Raw genomic sequence first — 22907 nt, forward strand, 5'->3', positions numbered from 1 at the left:
GTATTTCATCAAACACCTTGTAGGCAACATCAAAATCATGAAAGACAGTGTATTTGTTTCATATACATACCTTCCTTGCCACTAGCCGACACTTCGCTGAGTCATTTCATCAAACACTTGGTGAGCAACATCAATGTCAAAGTAACCGAGTCACCAAACTGGTTCGATCCAAGTTTGATTCGAGTTGGTGTTCGATCTGAGTCGAGTCGAGCTCGGGTAAGCTCAAACTCGGTTCGAAATTTTTTCAAGCTCAAAACATTAGCTTGACTCGACTCGAACTCAGTTTCTAACCGAGTCGAATCGAGCTTTTTTGAGTCGAGTCGAGCGAGCTAACCGAGCTAACTCGGTTCGTGTACAGCCCTACCTGTATCACAACAATAAGGCTGGCCTTATGGCCACAATTGCCGTTATTGAATAACTTGGTTTAAGGGCCTCAAAATAGGATTAGAGGACAGCTTAAAAGAGTTTGATTGAGGTGGTGAGAAGACATACGGAGGTTTGCTTGGATGCAAACGATTGATGGAACATATTGACAAAACCAATCCTAAATAGCTAGGATAAGGTTGTGTCCCAGCGGGGAACAAAACGAGTCATGCACCCAAATCATTCTTTGATTTTGACCAAGTAGGAACAAACTGGGACAAGTCATGTTGAGTTTAGTCTCCGCAATTCCGCTATATCAAGGATCATATCCTCACTAAAACCATGAGTCATCAAGTCTTTTCTTATTGACCCCACCCACTTCCTTTTGGGCCTACCACCTGCTACTCTGGAGCCCTCAACTTAAACCAACTCACTCCTAACCATCTTATTCTTGTCTTCTTGATCTTGATTGCACATGGCCAAACCATCCAAATTCCAAGTCTATTTTCCCTCATCGTATTACCTATTGGTGCCACTCTTAATTTCTCTTGAATGCATTCGTTTCTAATTCGATCCGTCCTTGTCTTGCTAGGTATCCATCTCAATATCATGCATTCTATTAACATGCTATTTCTTGATTGCCCAACATTCCATCCCAAAAAGAATGGCTACTTTTACGGCTTTCTTATAAATCTCCCTTCAGTTTGATTGGTATGAGGCTATCACATACATCTCCACTTCCACGTTGCTCTAATTTTATAGGCAATATCCTCCCAAACTCTTTGCTCTCATGAATTATCAACCCAAGATATTGAAAATGGTTGTCTTAAGGTACTCATTGTCAGCAATTTTAACTCCTATCATCACTAAAATTGCATTCCATATACAAGTTTTTGTCCGGCTGATTTAAAACCTTTAGATTCTAAAGCATCCATTTTTAGTTTAGTTTTGTGTTTACCCCATCCGTCTCCTCAAACAAAACTATGGCACCTGCCAACGTCAACCTCTTTGTATAAATGCATTGTCAAATCATCCTTAACCAATGCAGAAAGATATGGGTTCAATATTGACCTTTGGCACAAGCCTACAATAATTGCTTTCTCACTTCCCTTCACTGGTGGTCCTCACATTTGTTGCTATTCCCTTGTACACATCTCTAATCATGTCAACGTAACCTCTTGAGACTCCTTTCTTTCCCAACAATCACTAGATCTCTCTAGGGAGTAGGGACCCTATCTCATGCTTTCTTGAAGTCAATAAAAGACCATTTGGACATCCTTCTTCCTCTCCCTATATTTCTCCATCAAATATCTAAGTAGGAAAATAGCCTCAATGGTTGACCTTCAACCTGAACTGTTTTTCTGATACACTTGTTGCCTTAATCTTTGCTCAATTACTCTCTCACAAAGTTTCATAATATAAACATATAGTTAGTGCAGTTTTGTATGCCACCCTTCGTTCTTGTAAGCAGGAACCTTGGTACTTCTCCTCCATATGTTTGGCATTTACTTCGATCTTACAAACATGTTGAGCAACTCTGTCAACCAAAATAAACCAATATCCGCCGTGCACTTCCAAACCTCTAATGGTATATCATTTAGTCTGAGAGCCTTCCCTGTCTTCATCTTTCCCAAAGCTCCCTTTACATTAGGTATCCTTATCCTAAGAAAGTATCCATGGGACATTTGAGTTTATGATTCTTTATATCCCTAAGTTCTCAGATGTTTATCATTTAACAAGTTCTGGAAATAGCTTCTGTACTTTCATTGGTGTCGTCGTCCTTACCCATACCTTATGGTCATTGCTCTTAATGCATCTTACATGATTTAGATCCTTACCATTCTTTTTCTCATATTTGCAAGTTTGGATACATTTTTCTCACCTTTTCTTGTCCTCAATCTGTTGTATGCATCATCATACACCTCAAGTTTAGCCTCACTACTTTCTTAGTGTTCTTTTTGGCATTTCCATATTCTTCTCAATTTTCCTCGATTCTATTCCATTGACAAACTTTGAAACATGATTCTCACAATTGCTAATAGTCTAGGCCCTTGTCACCCCTTTTGGTTTTTCTTCTTGTTTTTTGTATTTTTGGCCAGCCAAAGAAGTGACGCAAGGTTTACCCTTCTAGGGCTGTATTCTCTGTTTCTTCTTTAATAAAATTGTCATCTTTCAAAAAGAAAAATTAATAATAACACATGGCTAAACTCCATTGTCATTCTTTACTGTTCAAATTATTTATTGAGCATGCTATCTATCGTGTTGTACTTTCTTAGTATTGCATAATCATATAGACTGACCTGTTGAGCTCGTACTTTTCTCTGTAATTCTGTTGTATCCTGTTAAAGTTCCTCTCTCTGCAAAATGCAAATTTCAGGTTGGTCCTGAGGCATTTGAACAAGCTGCTACAGGAGGTGGTCCTGGTGGTCCATTTGGAGGTGCTGGATTTGGCAACCCATTTGAAGACATTTTTGGTGGTGGTGGAATGAATGATGTAACTACTCCTACCTGTGTACTCAAAATCATTTTCTTCTTTTTTCCCTTAAACGTTTTTCTTCATTTGTAGTATAGTTTCTTCAACCTCTCTCAGGCTGCTCTTAGTTTGGCCCATGTTTGATGTCAAAAGTGAAAAAATATGAAGGAGATAAGTTATATGCTTTATTCTCCTAGACAACGGTAAAAATCCGTGTTCTTCCTGTGGTGACGATTAACACTTTTTGGCTTCTCCTGTGATGTGAGTTTAGAAAGGCTGTGACTTGTGAGAAGATTTCTCTGCTAAGACATTCTCAGGTTTTTTGATCCATTGATTTGTTGCTTGCTCATGTTTTTCATACTTTCTCACTTTGTAGTATCTTTAAAATACATGTTCCATGTGAATTGTAAGGTAAACCATGTGATATCTATTGACATTATTATAGCGGTTATGGGCACAGCATTGCATCCGTTATCACTACCTGCTCTCTCACTAGGATTTCATTTAAAAAGTAAGCCTTGCCCCATTCACTCTTCTAGCTTGTCCATGCACATCCCTGATAGCTTCCCCCATACCTTTTGATACAACAGCCAAGCCATGTGCACACCTATTCATGCATCTTTCAAACTTGATATGAGGGGCGTGCAAGCGCCCTCTTGACTTCTTTCATGCTTCTGCCCTGGGCCATGGTCACCTAATTGCCTATTGTTATTGCTCTATTCATGTGTGGGGATAGCACTATTGTGTTTTATCCTTCATTTTTTCATGACTGATCTTCTATGTCTGGCTTCTGTCCTTCCACATCTTCGGTTCTGGTTTCTGACATTTAGACTGTTTGCACTTTGGATGCACTATTGAATTGGATTGTGATAAATAGTTCAATAAAGTGGAATCACCAAAACTCAATTATCATCCACAGCATTTGGTGGCTAGGCTGCAAATTGCTGTTATGTTAAAGCAATGTAAAAGCAATATGAGGCCGCTTCTTAGAAAATTCTAAGAATCAACATAATGTTGTTATTTCCTCTTGATTGAACTGAATTTTCAGAATTCAGTTCTGTTATGTCCCAATATACCTTTAATGTTGTCATTTCTGATGCTTGATGTTACACTACAGATTACTGATCAGAAAAATGCTACGCTGCAAATTTAGGGCCCCTTCACATGTTAGAAAAAAAACGAATTGAACTCATTTTCCACATTTCAATGCGTGGCGAGATTGGTGGCAGAACTCATCTAGGTACTGTTGTGCAGGATAGGAGATGAATGATCTGGGTTTGGTGTACTAGCAGAACTCATTTAGTTACTGTTGTGCAGGAAAAAAGAGATGAATGATCTGGATTTGACGCACTGTTGTGGCCCACCTGAAGATCACATGAGCTAGAATTTCGAGGGTTTTGTGATGGTTCTGTCCACCTGATGAATGGTTGGGATGTTTTCAAGTGCAACACCCACAAAGTTACCTCTTAGAACCAAGAAATAGAGCATGGAAAAAGGGTGAATCCTCTTTTAGGACATTTTTGTGGTTCCCATCAAATTACTACTTTTACGAGCTCTTTTCCTATACATTGAAATGTGGAGAAAGGGTTGACCTCGTTTTTTGCCTGACATCCAGATGGGCCCTTTAGAGTTTCCGCTTTATAATAACAGGCTCGCAGCTCAATGATGCAGTTCTCAGATTACTGATCAGAAGAATTCTATGTTGGAAAATTTAGAGTTTCCTTGTAGTAACAGTTGAGCCAGTGCTCTCGGAGTGCTATGAGTTATAGTGCTCCTAGTTGCATTGGGATACTTGCCAGTGTCATCAATCAATCTGGACTGTGATTAGCTCCAGCATACATTTCACTACCATGTGAAAATTACACTGATTGAATTATCCAATCCATCCACATGTTGTCCTTTCTGCCACCATCCATTTGCCAAGCTTTGATGTATGGGATTGCCTGATAGGAGTGATTCTTTAGAACATGAAGGGTGCCAACATATAATCACTCAATTTTTTTATCGGACACTTTTCCATAAATGCTATTGACCACCCATTTGATAGGCTGTTGACCGGTTTGGCCAGGACAGTCGAGTTAGTGTCATTTTTGCATGGTAATCCATAGTTGTGTGCTGTATTTAACAGATGACTAAGATGGATTGATTGGTCTTTCCATGTGTCCCAATGCTATGAGGAGTACTGTAACTTATTGTGCTCTGAGCGCATTAGATCGTTTCTCCTATGAAGTGTTTTATGCACACAGTTTCCCAACTTTAATGACTGATGGAACGTTGATTTTCCTGCTAGATTAGTGTATTTTGACATGTGGCGAGAAATACATTTGTAAATTGCAATAGACGGGGTTGTAATGCCTGCATTTATCTTCTATGGGATGTATATTTCTAGTCTTGTTATGTAGTTCTGATTTTGTTACTTCTTTGGTGTGGCATATTGTTCTGGCAACCAGTTCTTCAAAGGCATTTTCAATCAAAGAGGGATTGGAGGCCAAGATGTCAAGGTTTTCTCTCTATCTATGATGTGCTCTTACCTTGTATATGTTAGTTTGGATTTTTGCTTCTAGTTATTTTATGGACCTTTTGCTTCCTTTTATTGATCATGTATAGGTCACTCTTGAACTATCATTCATGGAAGCTGTCCAAGGGTGCACAAAAACTGTGACGTTCCAAACTGCATTACCCTGTGATGCTTGTGGTATGGAATCCTTTCCTCCCGAAAAAAAATGTTTTTACCATCATTTAGATGATTATAGATTATAATGATCCAAACCGCATTACCTGGGGATGCTTGTGGTTTGGAATCCTTTCCTCCAGAAAAAAAAAAAGTGTTCACCATCATTTAGATGATTATAGCTTATGGCCACTTTCTTTAGTCATTTTAATCCTTTTGTGTGTTTCTTTCCTTTGCCCTGTAAGCTTAGTTTAGTACCTAGTGAAGAGCTCCTAACTCTGTGTGGATTATGCTTTTCGCAGATGGAACTGGCGTTCCTCCTGGAACCAGACCTGAGACATGCCGACCTTGTAGAGGCTCAGGAATGGTCAGATATCCTAAACACTGTAATGTTAATATACATTTGATTGTACTGAAATTTAGAGGTGATTTTGGGCATTTATAGACATGTTTTATTATGTCTACAGATCTTCATGCAAAAGGGTCCATTTAGGTTGCAGTCCACCTGTTCACAGTGTGGTGGTACTGGGAAAACTGTAACGGTATGAGAATCTTATTTGATTTCTATGTCATAATTTAACAATTATTCTTCCAGAGTACCTCTGACATCATGGAACTATAGATAACTGCCATTAATTTGTTTTTTGTTTTTGTTTAAGCTTATTATGAATATATTGGTTTCTGTCTTTGAAGCTTTGTCAAGGGGTTAACCACGTCACATAAATTTTAAGGGAAAGATTGGTAATGCATTTCATTTTCATATAAAACTGTGGAACTCTTTGATTATTTCTGCAGGTTCCCATTGCACTCAGCAATTTATGATTGCATACTTGCACATGCATGCTTGCACGCATGTGGTGAAATATTATCTCGTTCCCATTGACAGCCACATTCGGTATATTATTATTATTATTATTTTTCATTTTTTTCTTTTTTTTTGCGCAGAATTAAGATTGCAAAGACAGGCGGAAGATTGTGAAAGGATGTAAATCTAGAAAGGGGCCTTTCATCCTGTTTGTTGCTAATATCCTCTTTGAAATCTCTAGAAGGGTCCTTTCATCCTGTTCGTTACTAATATCCTCTTTGAAATCTTTAGAAATGACCCAAGGGAGGCTCTCTACAAATACAGGGATTTGCGGTCGTTTTAATCCTAGACTCAAAATCTCCTGAGTTCTGCATTCGTTAGGTTTTGGCATGTTGATCATGCACACAAAGCAACAGAAGTAATGAGTGGCAAAAAGCTTGGAGGGAGGATTACTGTAGTGTTACTAGTGTACAAGCCGTGAGGCTAGTGATTTTGGTAAAGGTGCTAGGTAGCAACCAATGGACTCGGCTACAACTGGGTTTAGTAGGAAGGCTTTGGTTGGGCATGATGATAAAGGCGATGTCCTATTGCAATCTGTTTAGTTGTGTGAGTTCAATATTCTAAACACAAGGAACAAGCAAGTTTCTGATTGAAGTTTGGAAGAGCTAGCTTTTGATTTGGTAGGGAGGGCTGCTCATGGGGGATTACCCAATCTGAAGGGCTTCCATTTGATGTTTAATTTTGAGGGAAGAGATGGTGGTTTTTTTCAAATATTCAACTTTGCACCAAGCTATGGCTCTAGAGAAAGTGGAGGCGTGGAACACCTCAAAAGCATGCACAAGTAGGGGGAAATTGGTTTGGAATCGCCTACACATGCATGGTTGGAATGAGTGATCATTAACCTAGGCTCCAGGTCTCTAGATTTGGAAAGTCATTGAGCTGGATAAGAGGATGATGAAGGAATCCTTTTTATGTTTGCTAGGGACAGGGTGCTCTTGATCAGAGGCAGGGGTAGGGATCGTGTGGACCTAGAAATATGCGGCCATGTTGATGATCAAAGCCATTGGTTCTCAAGATCGAGGGCAAGGTGTTGTTGAAAATGGGTTAATGGTTGGTCCTTTTGTCAGGGTATTGTTCAGATCTCAGAGAGCAGGAATGGTGGTGATGCGGCAGCCATGACGATTTATCTTGAGCCCACGTGTAGGGCTAATGTGGCAGTTGACTCATTTGGAATTAGTCAGGTTTTACAATGGAACTTCAACAAGAGGGGGTCCTCTAGGGGCTGGGTGTCATTTGGCATCAAACAGTTCTAAATAAGCTGGATTCCTATCAAAAGTTTAAAGTATTGTCCTACATAGGTTAGTATTGCCCAATATGTACAAGTATCATCCATGAACAATACGGCTATTTCGCCTCACATTGCATGAAATAACTTGATATAGGGTGATACGAACCCGTATCAGTGATGAAGGATATGATACCCAATACACCGATTTTAAACCTTGTTCATGGCAGTGAAAATGGTTGCCTTTGATTTTATTTAGTCCAATTTCTGAGGGTGGCACGTGGGTTCGATCTTCTGTTTATGGGCTGAATGAGCCAATGTTGCAGCTTGCTTTCTAGGAGGAACTAGGAAGGGTAAAAGCATGTTGGGGATTGCCCATGGTCGTGGGCGGAGATTTCAGTGCAAGAAGTCTGACTAGTTGCAGATTACTGCTAGTGTGTGTTATTTTAGCTCGTTTGTCGATTAGTGGAAATTAGTTGGCCATCCCCTAAATGGAGATCAATTCACTTGATTCAATGGTCAATTCTTTTTGCTTGGATTCGCAACCCAAGTTTGAAACGTGGGGCCCGAAGCCATTCCATTTCAAGGCCATATGGCTCAATCATCTAGGCTTCTTGCTGCAGTTGAGAGATAGTGGCCCTCCATTGTGATAGCTAACACGAGAGTTTGATTCGGGGCCAAATGAAGGTGCTTGAAAGAAAAATTCAAAGTTTAAAATAAGGTATTTGATGAAATCATCGAGATCAAAGCTTGTCTTCAGCAAGACATGGTGGATATCAATGGGGAGGAATTGTCAAGGAGTCATAACTTCAGAATTTAATTTCCTGCGGCCACAAAGTTCTTTGATTTGTTTGTAAGGGTAGGTTTCAGTCATGGATGCGCTATGCTCGCTCAATTGTCAGAACCAAAAAAGTCCTACGGTTAGGTTTTCTAACATATACATAATCTTTTCTAGGAGAGAGGAAACAGCAAAAGAGTTTGAAGTGATCCGTACGTGAGGTGATATTCTAGAGGTATCGATCACAAGATCGATGGATTAAAGGTGACTCCAATTTAGCTTGTTTTCATAAGATTGCCAGTGCAAGAGGGGCTAACCGTATATCGCCAATCAACAACAGTGATCTCTTCGGCAGTGGTTTTCTCTAAAGTTCTGATCCTCTTTCGCGATTAGGCTCCTTGATGTGTTTTAAGTTTGAGGGGGCTTTGTATTTTTTTATTTTTTTTCCAGAGTCTGTATAGTTGGTTGGGTGGCTCTTGCTGCCTTTTTGAAATAAATTCTTAAAACAGTGAGCAAATGTTCTTTCGGAAGGAGGAAGTATGTGGCTCCAGCAATGCAATAGGTTGGGTGAGTGGGAGTCCTTGATGCATTGTGGACTCCATGGAGGAGCATCATGATATCTGTAGGGATTAGTTTATCTCCTTCAAGCGTATTCCAAGAGAATCCGATGGGAAGGCCAACTTCCTTGCTAAGATGGGATCTGTAAGTCCAGAGCTCGGTACTGTGGATGTGCGCTGCTGTGTGGTGGCTGGGCCGTATTATTTTTTGTTATATTTTATTTTCATCTTGTCTTTTGCCATTGTAGCTGCTGTTCCTGGGGTTTGTTACCTTCTGCTGTTGTATGTTTTTTGTGCTGTGTTTTTAATAAATTTTGTGTCCCTCAAGCAAAACTATATGATTATGCATGGAATTTCTAGCAGTACCTTGTTCTTCTATGGATTTTTGCATGGACCTACATGACATTGTCATTTGCCACATCACTTGTGAAATCTCCCAACTTGAAATACCTTCTCATCTGAATCTCAAATTAAAAACTCCACAGATTATGAGGGAGGTTTCCCATGAGTCATAACTTCAGAATTTAATTTCCTGCGGCCACAAAGTTCTTTGATTTGTTTGTAAGGGTAGGTTTCAGTCATGGATGCGCTATGCTCGCTCAATTGTCAGAACCAAAAAAGTCCTACGGTTAGGTTTTCTAACATATACATAATCTTTTTATGTAAAAATACCACAGTAGTCAATTCCTCTTTGCTCTGGACAAAACATTTTGGACTGGTCATCAAATTGGAATGATGACGTGACCAAAACATTCCATCCTAAATGACAAACTGTTTTTTACATTCCAGATTTGCCTCTAGCTGATTCTAGCTGAAATAAGAACTTCATCATTTTTGCTGGAAAAATTGGTGGCTGTCAGGGTCCTTTTATGTTATTTTACCTCCCCAGTTTTATGGGGGTTGGAAACCAAACGTTACCTGTAAAATTTTTAATGTTTTCTTGCTACTTGAAAGATGGAAGCTCCCTTCCAAGTATCTTGATCTACCCATAGGGCGGAAAATAATCAGGTTGAAGGAAATATTTGTCATTTAGGGCCTGCATTACCCTTAACGACCTCTAGCTAACATGCTGATCTCCTACATGTCTTTTTCCATTGCTCAATGAGTGCTTGAATATATATTATCATAGGGCTTTTGTATTCAGTTTTCAGAGTATCAATATTGTTACATGTATCAATGTCTGGGGATACAAAACATGTATTGGTATCCTCGATATTATCGCCGATACTCGGAAAAATATCATTGTCTGAGGGAAACATTGGGGAAATGTTACATGTATCACTGACTGGAGATACAAAAACATAAAACATGTATTGGTATCGTCGATATTATCGCTGATACTTGGAAAAATATTGTTGTTTGAGGAAAACATTGGAGAAATGTTGAAAAAAGGTGGAATTTTTCAGTAAAACTTCAAGGGATGTTAAGGGCGTGTTTGTTTTTCCAATTACAATGGTAAATGGCTGAAAATGGGTAATGATTACTTACTCATATAATTGTATGGTGACATCACCTACATTTGACTGCAATGATGAGTTTGCTACCATTGTTTGTTTTACCCAGACATCACTGTAAAAATGGTAGTTTTATATTGTAAAAATGCAATGATTACAAAATTCTTTATCTGTTTCCTTTGTAGGTGATTTGACTCTCAATTTATGAGTCATAATTCTTGTTTAAACAAATAGCATGAAATGATAATGATGGCTCATTCACTTTGTATTACACAGGAAATTGGAAAACCAAACACGCCCTAAAAGACATGTCTACACATCTTGGAATCAAAACATTGCAAAAAAAAGAAGAAGAGAGAGACTAAAACTTTCCGTTTTATGGGGGCCTAACCATGTGTTGTCGAGCAATCTAGCATAATATAAATATATAAGAATTGTAGCCAATCAACAGATCAGCCAACACTCATTAATATATAAAATTTCCATGATCATTAACAAAGAAAAATACATTTTCCAATAGAACAATGAAAAAAATTAGGATTTCACCAATTTCCCCCATTTCACTTAAATGTTAATTTATTTTTTTTCCCTCACAAATCCATGTCAATGCATGAGAATTATGCATAGACATGGATTTCCATTTCAATCCATAGTGTTACATTTGAAGAAATTTTTTTTTATGGATTTTTCATCACCTTTGAGTCCTACCCTTCTTCATTTCAAGTTAAGATTTCTCCCCAAATCCAAACTTTGATTCAATAAATACCAAGAGTGATTGAAATCACCTAAGAAACAATTAAAATAAATAAATAAATAAAAAATGGAGATTTTTTGGGGTTTTGATCAAATTTCCAATTTTCTGTCAATTTTCGCATATTTATGGATGTTTCCTTGGTATTGAGGATATTATCATGGTATCGCCGATACCAGGTAACTTTTATAAGGGATTCTTCTCAAGATATTGCCGATATTGATAATATTGTCGAAAGTATCGGTGATATTTGGAAATTTTTTTAACTGCCAACAATTTCAATATCGCTGACCTAGCAATATTATTAACAACATCGCCAATATTTGGAACACCGGTTGTATTTGATGACTTATCGTGAATCAAATGCTCCCAGTTTATTTTCTTTGTTCTTTGTTTGGACTCTCTTAATTTCATATATGGGTTGCTGATTTTCATGATGGCTATTGCCTCTGTGAAAGCTGGTTCTTTAAGTTTCTAACTTGATATAATTCATGTATAGAACTTCTGCAAGGCATGCAAGGGAGACCGAGTTGTGAGAGGAACAAAATCAGTCAAGTTAGATGTGGTGCCTGGTATGTTTGAAGTTTTTCTTTTGGACATTTGTGGTGGCTATGTTGACATGCATCGTTGACAATTTTTTAGCTTTATTATTCTTTTATATGTTGCCTTACAGAAGTTTGCATTGTTTTCTCTTGCTTCATCATGCAATCCTCTATGGCTTTATAGCAGTTTGCATTGTTTTCTCTTGCTTCATCATGCAATCACTTTTCCTGCAGTGTCTCCATTACCTTTGTTGAACATCCTATTGCTTGTTGTCCTTTGCACTTTCTTTGAGATTTGTCATTTTCCATAGTTGTTGGCATGCACATGCCTCTTGTCAAATTCTGTTGTGCAACTGGAACATGAGTTTATGCTTCGTTTTTTTTTTTTTTTTCTGAGTCATGGTGAGAACCTTGAACCTTTTTCCTCTAATGGATCAACTCCCATCGGGACCTCAGACCAATCCTATTACCATTGTGCATGAATGCATAGGTCTTAAGAAAACCACAGTGCTGCACCTTATAATCATGCAACTTTGTACCAACAGTATGTGACTAACTTTCATGGGAATGATGTCAAAACAAACAGACTTGGTGTAATGCAGTCCCATCAAGTATGTAATCAAACAACGATTATATACTGGAATTAATGTTCCATTTACTCACCCAATCTGGTATGATTCCAATGCCTAAAATTAAACAGGATGAAGAGAAATTGATCCAAAATTGAACGAGGACAAATTCAGATGCCAGATTTGTAACTCAATGTTGATCTCAATGCAAGCGTTTGCTTGTAGGAAGTGAAGAAGGTAGGAAATTAGTGAAGAATAGGCGAATGAATAAGTATAGGGTGTCACACCTCTATATTAAAGGAGCATCACACCCCACAAGATTAACCCATCCCAGTTTTTTTTAAAGAAGAATTCTTTTAATCATCAAAATAACCATGCCTCTTCACGGATATGTATGCCTATATATGGCATGCACGTACTAACTTTCCTAATTTAAATAAGAGGTTTCAAGTCCAACCTTTTGGATGACAAGTAATCATCCACCCAGCGAATAACTTCCGACCTTTCATGTGTGCACAAAATCCAACCCTTGCAATAGGTTGTCCACATCATGAGGATCAACTTTGTAAAAAATCTGCCATGTCCACTCATTGAGTGGACCACACTGTATTTGTTATTCATCAAATGGCAAAATTCGTTTTCTATGGTATGGCCTACCTGATGACTGATGAGTGGATGAGGCTGATTTTTACACAAGGTGATCCTTGTGGTTGGCCTAGCGTATTAGTAGGGTTGGTGCGACATGAACACGATAGAATGGAATTTATTCATTGGGTAGACAGTAAAATGTTGTCCAACCAGTTGGACTTGAGACGTTCGCTTTAAATAAGGTTCCAACTATTACTTGCTAAAGGAGTCTAATCATAAAATAGGAGGCTAACCAAATTTAAGAGGAAATAAGCTTAACCGCTTGACCAATGGAACTAGTGGACCATACAGTTAGTGATAGAATTGTGCAATTGTCCTTTGGCCCCCCAAAGGTCAATCAGACCACTATATATGTCATCTGATTGGATCTTTGGGCTCACAGTTCAATCAGGCAGCCCGATGGCCAAAGATTATGGATTGACAAACGGATAGGACCTGCCCCCTTGCATCATCCCTGGATGCGTTTCATGCAATTTGTGTCATCTGTCTTTTATGCTTTCTGAAGAACTGGTCCTCTTGCACAGTGGACTCATGTTGGTTGGCCAGAAGCATCTGACCTGCCAACGACATTTCTTTTAGAAGTTGTACATCTGTGGGCATGCGCACTATAATGATTTTATCATCAGTGGTGAGCACCGAGAAGCTAGCATTATGCGTCTGCCATTCAATTTTGTTTCTTTTGCTTGTTGATCAGCAAACTGAAACTGTGAGCCATATGGCATCTTTAGTTTCTTTTGCTTGTTGATCAGCAAACTGAAACTGTGACCCATATGGCATCTTTAGTTTCTGAACTTCCTGTATGTAGTTTATACTGATAATGCTGCTGATGCCTGCTCCTGATAGATTGGGCCGGTGAGCATTACTGTCTTCATGTAGGCTACTACTGCTCATGCTGCGAAATCCTTCTCAGAAGTTTGTTTCGGTCGAGTCATTTCTTGTTTCCTGAGCAAGCATTGTCTTTGTAGCTTCAGGCTGTTTCTTTTCGATGTAGTTACTGAAGTTCCATGTAGTTATTGAAATTGGTTATGTTCAAATAGCAAGGGTAGGGTTAAGAGACTCTAGCCAATCTTATAATACTCTGGGATCAGTCATGTACGTGAGCATGATATTTTCTTCTGGTAATCAATAGATTCATTACCACAGTAATGCTAACCATTTTATCGGCATCTTTTTTCCTGCTTTTTCATGAAATTCAGTGTTCCAGATGCTTTATTCTTGGAATTCAGTGTCCCAGAGAAAAGGGCTAACCACTCATCAGCATCTGTTTTTTATTTTTTATTTTCGATAGAATGTTGGGCGGTCAAGGAACAACATGTTCATTGGATGAGCATTGCGGAAATGAAGATGTTGAGATGGATGAGTGGCAAGGCAATGAAGGATAGAATTTGGAGTGAATGCATTTGAGGGAACATGGGAGTATCACCAATGGGTAATGGAGAAGTAGCCTTTGATCATTAGGCCAACTGCAATGGAGACCAATTGCTGCACTGGTTAGGACTTAGGAGTGAATTGGTTCAAGTGGAAGGCTCTAAAAGAGCAAGGGGAAGTCCCAAAAGGATGTGGGTGGATGTTGTAAGAAAAGGACTTAGTTTTGGACCTATGGCTTAACTGAGGATATGGTCCATGATTGAGAGCGGAATGGCATAACAGGATTCGTGTAGCTGATCCCATTTAGTTGGATAAGGTTTTGATGATAGATAAGCTGGGCCTGAACGTGATACCTCAATATTGAAAGCCACCCTGCCCCATGAATGGTTTGTTAATGCATCCATTTTGTGGAAGTGGGAAGCTCATTTAAGTGATTCAAACTGTTGATACAATGGGAGCAACCATCCATGTCTAATGCGACAAAACTCTCAAGATTGGATAATCTCATCCATTCCATCTAGCGATGTTATTTCAGACTGTTGTGATTTATTCCCAACCATTTGTTTTAGGCAACTAATCATAGTTTAGTAACAAGTCAAAGATGATTAGCTGATTGCTCTGATGGGCCTTGATTTTTAAGCATTTAAAGATGTAGACAACAAACTTTTGCACTGAATATGTCTCTTCATCTTATAAGGTTGTGTTTTCACAACACGAGGGAGGGATTATCTGGGTTTTTATAGAAATGAGCTTCCTCTGTAAGATGACTTCCATCAAAATACGGTGTGCTAAATCATGGAACCTCCTGATTCCATGATAGATCCTTTCCATTCCCCATCTTCCATGCATCCAGATGGCCTCTGAAGTAGTCCTCATGGCATGAACTATTGTTCACTATATAATGTCAGAGTTGATTGCCTAGATGCCCTTGTTTGTTTTCATCTACAGTATCCGAGGGATGAAATGCAATGTAGAGAAATGAAGTGACTCCTGCAATAAGCTTTTAGTGCTTGCTGTGCAATCTCATTGCCTGATAGTATACTCACTAACTTCTCTTTGTTCATTGTGTTTTTGCAGGGGTGGATGATAATGAAACAATAAAGGTATATAGAAGTGGCGGAGCCGATCCTGATGGCGATCAACCTGGTGATCTTTTTGTTACAATCAAGGTAACTCGTCTGCTTCATTGTTTTAGCTGAAACCAGTTTCTTTTGCTTGGAAGCTGACACTGGAATTAATTACCTTAAACTTTTTTTGTAGGTCCGGGAAGACCCAGTTTTCCGAAGAGAAGGTCCAGACATCCATGTAGATGCTGTTATAAGCATCACTCAGGTGCTTGCTGCTCTAATTTCTTTAAGTCTGGTTTGAAGTGGAGAATATGTTAGTGTTTTATTCTACTATTGCGGATCATATTTGAGCTAAGATTCCCAAATTTCCCGTGTAGTTAAGCCTAGATGCATGCCTGAGGCATGGGGCCACCTGCGCTTTACCTGGGCCTTAGGGGAGGTTCTAATGCCTACGTGTTCACCTAGCTTCTAGGTAACCTGTGTGCATCTCTGAAATGACATGAAGTACCCTTATGGGTACCTCAGAAAGGGTATTTGGGTATTTTGACACCCACTAAGGGTGGAGAGTCTCAATGGGGCTTGCAAACCCCTCTTGGAACACTTTTTCCCATTACTTTTGGATCAAGGATTTGATTCATGTAAAATACCTCCTCCCAAATTTCATAGATTTTTCATACAATTATGAGATCTTCAGTGGTTTAAGATCACTTCATAGGACTTCTAGGAAGTAATTTGAGCTTCGATTTGTGCCTTTTGACATGAATTTGCTTTTGTAAGGTTGTTGGGACTATAGGTTTTTAAGTTTTTAAACTCAAAACAATTTTTTTAAAAAAGACAGTAGTGGCTTTAGCTTTTTTATTATGGCAGCTAGTTTAGTAATTTGATGAATGGTTTGGTTAAAATGATTAGTTGATTACTAGATTGATCATTAGATGGTTAGGTGCATAACTTGCTTCTTAGTTTCATAGGCTTTACTTTGCAATTTCCTTGAAACGGTGTTCTATTGGATTTAGGCGTCATTAGGGAGCATGTATTCGATATGCATTGCCAATTACCATGGAGTCCAAATGAATTGGAATCACCAATTGTCTTTAGCAGTCGTAATCAGAATCCACTGGAATTCATTTGAATGTGTTTGGCAGCCTGATGCATTGGTTGAGAGAAAGTGAGAGAGGATTGTGACTGGTGAATCGATGGTAATCGGAATCCATGTGAAAATGGAATCACATGGTTTTGTTGTGATTTTATTTTTTATTTTTTAAAAAGGGGCTTTTGGTGTATTCGATGTGAATCGGATTCCAATTAACACTAATTACCACCGACTACGCACACCCAAACGACCCCTTAGTGTAAATGGAACAGTTTGTCGTTCCGTTCTAATGTTCTAGTGGATGTAAATTTTTGGAAGTAGTGTCTTTCACTCTTATTTATTTGTCTAAATCACATAAAATTTTTCTTATTCCGATGGATTAAAATTAGTGTTAAAGGTAAAACTATTATGAAAAAAATAGTGTATTTATTTGTCTATATGTAATGTGCATGATATAAAATAAATTTAGATAGAAAATTGTTCATGGATTCTCCAGCCATGTGCCTATGCGTTTCAGGCCTTCCAAGGGCACTTGCGCCTAGTGTGAACCTAGAACCTTCAATTACACCGCAAGTTGTACTTATTATGATCAAAACACAACCAAACCATGTGAAAATGGAATCACATGGTTTTGTTGTGATTTTTTTTTATTTTTTTTTATTTTTTTTATTTTTTTATTTTTTTTAATTATAAGGGGCTTTTGGTGTATTCAATGTGAATTGGATTCCAATTGACACTAATTACCACCGACTGCGCACACCCAAACGACCCCTTAGTGTAAATGGAACAGTTTGTCGTTCTGTTCTAATGTTCTAGTGGATGTAAATTTTTGGAAGTGGTGTCTTTCACTCTTATCTATTTGTCTAAATCACATAAAATTTGTCTTATTCCGATGGGTTAAAATTAGTGTTAGAGGTAAAACTATTATGAAAAAAATAGTGTATGTATTTGTCTATATGTAATGTGCATGATATAAAATAAATTTAGATAGAAAATTGTTAATGGATTCTCCAGCTGTGTGCCTAAGCGTTTCAGGCCTTCCAAGGGCACTTGCACCTAGTGTGAACCTAGAACCTTCAATTACACCGCAAGTTGTACTTATTATGATCAAAACACAACATACTAGTTGCTTTCCCTCTTCCTTCTTCTTGTTCTTCTTTTTTTTTTTTTTTTTTTTTTTTTTGCTTGTGATGAATAAGTAATTACTTTATTCAAAAGGAAGAGAACACGAACACCCTCAAGAGGAAACTCACAGTACAAATACAGCCACCTAGCCACCCAATGCAGAACCAAAAACAAAAGAAAACAAGACAGTACAGACACCAGAAGGGTTTAGCTTGTTTTGAATGGATAGACCAGACAGAAGCATCCTTATACTGGTTCTCATGTGTGTTGGATATGGAAAGGAAGATGAGGCTGGTTCCAATTTGCAATAGGTACCATTTAGTAAATGTTATCAGGGATATGTTATTTATCTTTCGGGGGCCACATCACCCTTATAAAATCAGTGTTATCCAACCTTCCTCTATATTTTATGTCATTATTCAAATGCCCTGCTTCGGTTCTGGCGATCCTCGAGAAATTAAGACGAGACTTTCTTTGGCATGGGAAGGAGGAAAAAAAGAAATTTCACTTGGTCAAATGGAAGGAAGTATGTAAGCAATATCAGATGGAGGCGTTGGGTTAAAAAGCCTAAGTTAATGAACCAAGCCCTCTTAGGCAAGTGGATATGGCTCTGAGGGAACGAGAATGGAACAGGTTTATTAAAAGCAAATACGGCCAATCTAGAGGCGGACGGTGGACAAAAGATTCTTCTTCTTATGAGGCTTCCGCTCTATGGAGGGATGTCCTCTCTATGAAAGAGGTCCTCAAAGGTGTGGGCTTTGTTATTGGTAATGGTGCTAAAGTTTAATTTTGGAAAGACATTTGGGTGGGAGAAGCAGCCCTCAAAGTGGATTTATCAAATATTTATCGTATATCTCCAAACCAAGCCATTGCTGTAGCCAACTGCTTCTCCTTTATCTGTGGGAAACTGGTTTGGAATCCGGAATGTAGAAGGAATTTACAGGACTGGGAGGTCGCTGAATTTGGGGCGCTTCTAACTCATATCTCCAACAGCAAACTGGATCTATTGGGTGAAGATAACTAGTTTGGAAGGCTGAAAAATCTGGTACGTTTTCGGTTAAATCTCTCTACAAAATCCTGGACAGCAAACCCCTCCCCGAAGAAGTTATTTCAACAGATCGGATTTGGCATTACTCGGTCCCTCCTAAGATTTCATTCTTCGGGTGGCTGGTTGGAAAGAAAAAGGTTCTCACAATCGATAATCTTAGGAAAAGAGGCATGATTCTCCTGAACATGTCTTTGTTGCATGGCTAACGAAGAGTCGGTAGATCATCTGTTTATTCACTGCCCTTATATTCAGCAAATCTGGCCTCAAATCTTCAGGCCTTTTAGTATTTCCTGGTCCTTCCCCGACTCTACTGACCGGCTATTGTTGGCGTGGCACGGCGTCAGCCTTGGCAAGCAGAGAACTCCAATTGGAGAATAACCCTCCTAGCTACTTGGTGGGCAGTATAGGAAGAAAGGAATTGTAGAACTTTCAGGAACGAGTCCAAATCAGTGGATTCCTTAGTTCGTAAGGCTAAACAGACGATCATAGAATGGGCCGTTAATGTAGATTCTCTTAAGGGTTGTAATATTCTTTTCTTAGGCGCATAGGCGGCCTGCTTTCTCAGCAACCCCTATCCCTCTGTTTTTCTATTTTTTCAATAAAATTCTTGTGATCCTTCAAAAGAAAAAGCTCTTTCTATCAATCCAAACCAAGCAATTGATAGGCGACAACACAAACTGGGCATGCGAAAGAAGTTTGGAGATTGGGTTTCTTAACCATTCTATCTTTAGGTGTTTTTTTTTACCAGAACCATTCTCCAATTTTCTTCAAACTCCAGATAGAGTTTTTATCAGCTTCTGGTCAGCATGGTCTTTTGGGCTATGGGTTATCCTGCAGGTGGTCTGCAAATTGAATGGTCTGGATCAGCAGCATTATTCTTTGGCAATCATCATCCAATGGGTGCATTGCAAGGATTTTTTATTTTTTATTTTAAATTATATGTATGCCCATGGGTGTGGCATGTGAACTATATGTCGAGCATAAAATCTGGCTCATGACACTGACTGGGAGCAGGTAAAATCTGAGCCATGCAGAATTATGCCAATTACCTAAATACCCTCACACAACTCTCTAAAGACTAATTGCATGGTAAAATTCTCCATGGCTGCTTGTGTTATATATGGTAGAGGTTTGCGGTTTTACCAAATTCCCCGTGTTTTCTTTCTAAAACATTTCAGGCAACTTTAACTTCTTTTACTGATAGAGGCTATTGGGTCGCTTGCATGCAGGCAATCTTGGGAGGAACCATTCAAGTGCCAACTCTTACCGGAGATGTCGTTCTTAAGGTTAGCTTGATCTCTATATCTGATTTTTCCAGTTTTTCCCCCCTACTTTAATAGCAGATATGCCCATCCAATAATATCCATGGTGTCCATCTTTGCTATGTAATTCGTATTGGGGGTTTCCTTGAAAAAAGAAAAGAAAAAAAGAAAAAAACACAAAGAAAAGGAGAATAGAGGGTCGATCATTTGATTCACTGTCAGTTGGTATGAATAACTTTTTCGTATTTTCTCAGGTTCAGCAAGGTACTCAGCCTGGTCAAAAGGTCGTTTTGAAGGGAAAAGGTGAGGAGCACCCGGATATGGCTCACTATTTTCATTTTTCTTTCTTCTTATCTCAATACAAGGACATTCTTCATGCAAAGCCATACTTTGTTCTTGCCGTCTTCATGCTTCAAATTCATTTTGATCGCTTGCTTGGATTTTATGTCATATTTATTACTATTGTTATTATTATTATTATTATTACTACCACTAATATTATTTTGTGCTTGTAAGGTTGCTAGGATGGATCAATTTTAGGATATATCATTTACCACAGGATACATATTTATTATAAGAGTATATCTTGGATGTTTGTCTGATAAGTCATTTTTGGAGAGGATGTAGTTTGTGATTTTCCATTTACATTCTCCAGGGATAAAAACCAGAAATTCCACCTTCTACGGTAATCAGTATGTCCATTTCAATGTCAGCATCCCAACGTAAGTTTCTTGTTCTCAGAAATGTCATTCTCACCTACTGTCCTTGTTAAGGCATTATATGCTCTCCAATGTGAGAAGAGAATTCTGTTTCCAGGGATGGTGTTTTCTTGAAGATATCTTGGATTTCAGTCTTCATCTGATCGGAGGTTTTTGTTTTGCAGGAGTTTGACACAGAGGCAACGCACGCTAATTGAAGAATTTGCAAAAGATGAGCAGGGAGAATACGATAAGGGAGCTGCTGCTGCAGGGGCATCTGGGTAGAATATAACCAGGCTGCGGCTAGGGTATTTATTTGAGCTTTAACCCCGCTCGATTTTGGAATTTTTTGTAGTAGAAATGTAGGTTTTTGCTATTTACTTGCTTTAGTTTTGTTCGATATGTATTTCATCTATATATCCATCCAAGGGAGAAAAAAAGGGACATTGTATCCCTTCTATAAAGGGCATGGATGGCATTTGAAATCAGGAGTGGTTAATCTACATGTATATATGGATTTATCATAATGAATGAGGTTAGAATGCTTCTGTGACATGAAATATCGGCCTTACTCTTTAGTGGAGTTTGGGTTATGTTAGGTTAAATTGTAGGGCCAGGGATTTGGCTTAGGTTTGATGTGTAGTTCAAAAATCTAAAAACTGAACACGGCTAGATGATTGATCGGGTTGACTCAAAGACTCAACTGAGTATTTACTTAAATCAACTCTACATTATTTATAGTTAAATAAAATATTTAGTGCGGCAATAACTATTTGACGTATAGAACTCAAAATATGGCTTACATAGACATAAGAGCTGCATATTTACTGTTTAAAGCCCTTCCCTTGGCAGGGGTATGGGTTCAAAACTCGACGGTGCAGTTTCTTTTCTATTAAAAAAAGGTAGCTTGACCAGGCAAGTGTCTCGGCCAGAATCACGGTGACCTCAGGTCATTGATTGGAGCTGAAATACATCCACAAACAAAAATATCATAAGACTGTTGATAAGCTTCATACCAGTCCTTATCACATAATTCAGCTTAATTTGAATATCCAATGCCGAAAATAATTCTAAGCCTTCACCAACTCATGGGTGCTGCCATCATTAATTACATTTCCCAACTAATAAAATCAGTGGCAGAAACACACTTGACTCCTCCCAACCACATTCCATGAGAGATTTAAATTTTCTAAGCTCCATGACAGCATATCATAAAAAGAATTCTCGTTTCTTTCATATGATTCATAAGATAACATGAGGGAGCACTCTCCACAAGATATCACATTGCAGTTAAAAATTATTATTATTTAAAAAAGGAAAAAGAAAAAAGAAGGCCCAAGTCCCCAGCTTTTGAAGTGGTCCTTGTATTGGCATATCACCTGTCTTGGCTCACGTCGATTAAAGACCGACAGATGCTTCAGGTTTTCATCTATTGGAGAAAAAGATGATCGATTGTGCATACTTGGGATAGACCAGTTTCATTTCTTCGAGTTATCAAAGGTAAGAATTTTGCTTGCATGTGCCAGCGAATAAAAAGCTTCTATGCTTGACCTCAGGTATGAGGATATTTCAGGCAAGATGCTCTGAAAAACTGTTTGGAAGAGAGAAGAACCCTGCCAGGTAGATGTTCTCTCCAAAAAATACGTTTGCTCTATTCAACAGATGGACCACCATCTCAGAAGCAATTGCACAGTCAAGAAAACTTCAGCTAGTATTTTGGTGGTAAATTTGTCTTGTAAACTGTGGTCCACATGACGATGGGACCACTGACTGAGCTTGAGTATAGGATTCTGACTCATTCCTAGATTTGATGTTAGAAAAAACATCTTCATAGAAATTAGCATCCACCGACTCAATTATATTGTTAGATTTTGTCTCTGTGAATCTGTATAAAGTATTGCTTGGTGAATACCCTGTATACACATTTTTTAAGTGTTGGGTCCTAATTTGAATATGTTTGGGTTAATCATTCTGACGTACATTGGACATCCTCATGCTCGGAGGTGTAGGAGACTAGAAGTACTGCCTTTGTATGGCTCGTATGATATCTGGTTAGTTTTTAAATAGGAAAATTTGTTAAGGAGGTAGCACAGACAAGAGAGCTTGTCCTTGTATATTCTCTGGATGACCTGAACTAATTAGCATGGTGTTAACCATTTCCACTAAGGTTCAGATTTTTTTTTTAATAGCCCCGTCTTGTTGTGGTAAGGTGCTATTACTTGTTTAGTCATTGGATTCACAAAACGCAAAGAAGGTTTTAGAGGTTTATTCACCCCCTTTATCGCTTATGGGGATTTTTATGTCATATGATCTAAATGATTTTCTACTTTGGAATTGTAAACCTTGAGTATTT

General features: G+C 38.5%; 1 protein-coding gene and 1 long non-coding RNA gene across 3 annotated transcripts in view; both read left to right on the top strand.

Moving 5' to 3' along the window:
* LOC131237511 (chaperone protein dnaJ GFA2, mitochondrial) overlaps positions 1–21114 on the top strand; it is a 40508-nt gene extending 19394 nt beyond the window's left edge. The window contains exons 7-18 of one of the 2 annotated variants that reach the window (XM_058235332.1): positions 2741–2857; positions 5287–5337; positions 5444–5531; positions 5810–5874; positions 5975–6049; positions 11637–11709; positions 15342–15433; positions 15525–15596; positions 19824–19880; positions 20111–20159; positions 20512–20578; positions 20740–21114. In XM_058235332.1, the coding sequence (XP_058091315.1) occupies positions 2741–2857; positions 5287–5337; positions 5444–5531; positions 5810–5874; positions 5975–6049; positions 11637–11709; positions 15342–15433; positions 15525–15596; positions 19824–19880; positions 20111–20159; positions 20512–20578; positions 20740–20839 (906 nt within the window). In that variant the 3' untranslated portion in view covers positions 20840–21114. The remainder of the gene's footprint in view (positions 1–2740; positions 2858–5286; positions 5338–5443; positions 5532–5809; positions 5875–5974; positions 6050–11636; positions 11710–15341; positions 15434–15524; positions 15597–19823; positions 19881–20110; positions 20160–20511; positions 20579–20739) is intronic. The other variant, XR_009167291.1, reaches the window with a different exon arrangement.
* LOC131237512 (uncharacterized) lies at positions 15607–16038 on the top strand. Its single transcript, XR_009167292.1, has 2 exons — positions 15607–15861; positions 15899–16038. It is a non-coding gene; the product is annotated as an uncharacterized LOC131237512 (long non-coding RNA).
* Positions 21115–22907: the final 1793 nt, after the last annotated feature.

Source organism: Magnolia sinica, chromosome 2 (genome assembly GCF_029962835.1).
Source record: "Magnolia sinica isolate HGM2019 chromosome 2, MsV1, whole genome shotgun sequence".
NCBI classification, from domain to species: Eukaryota; Viridiplantae; Streptophyta; class Magnoliopsida; order Magnoliales; family Magnoliaceae; genus Magnolia; species Magnolia sinica.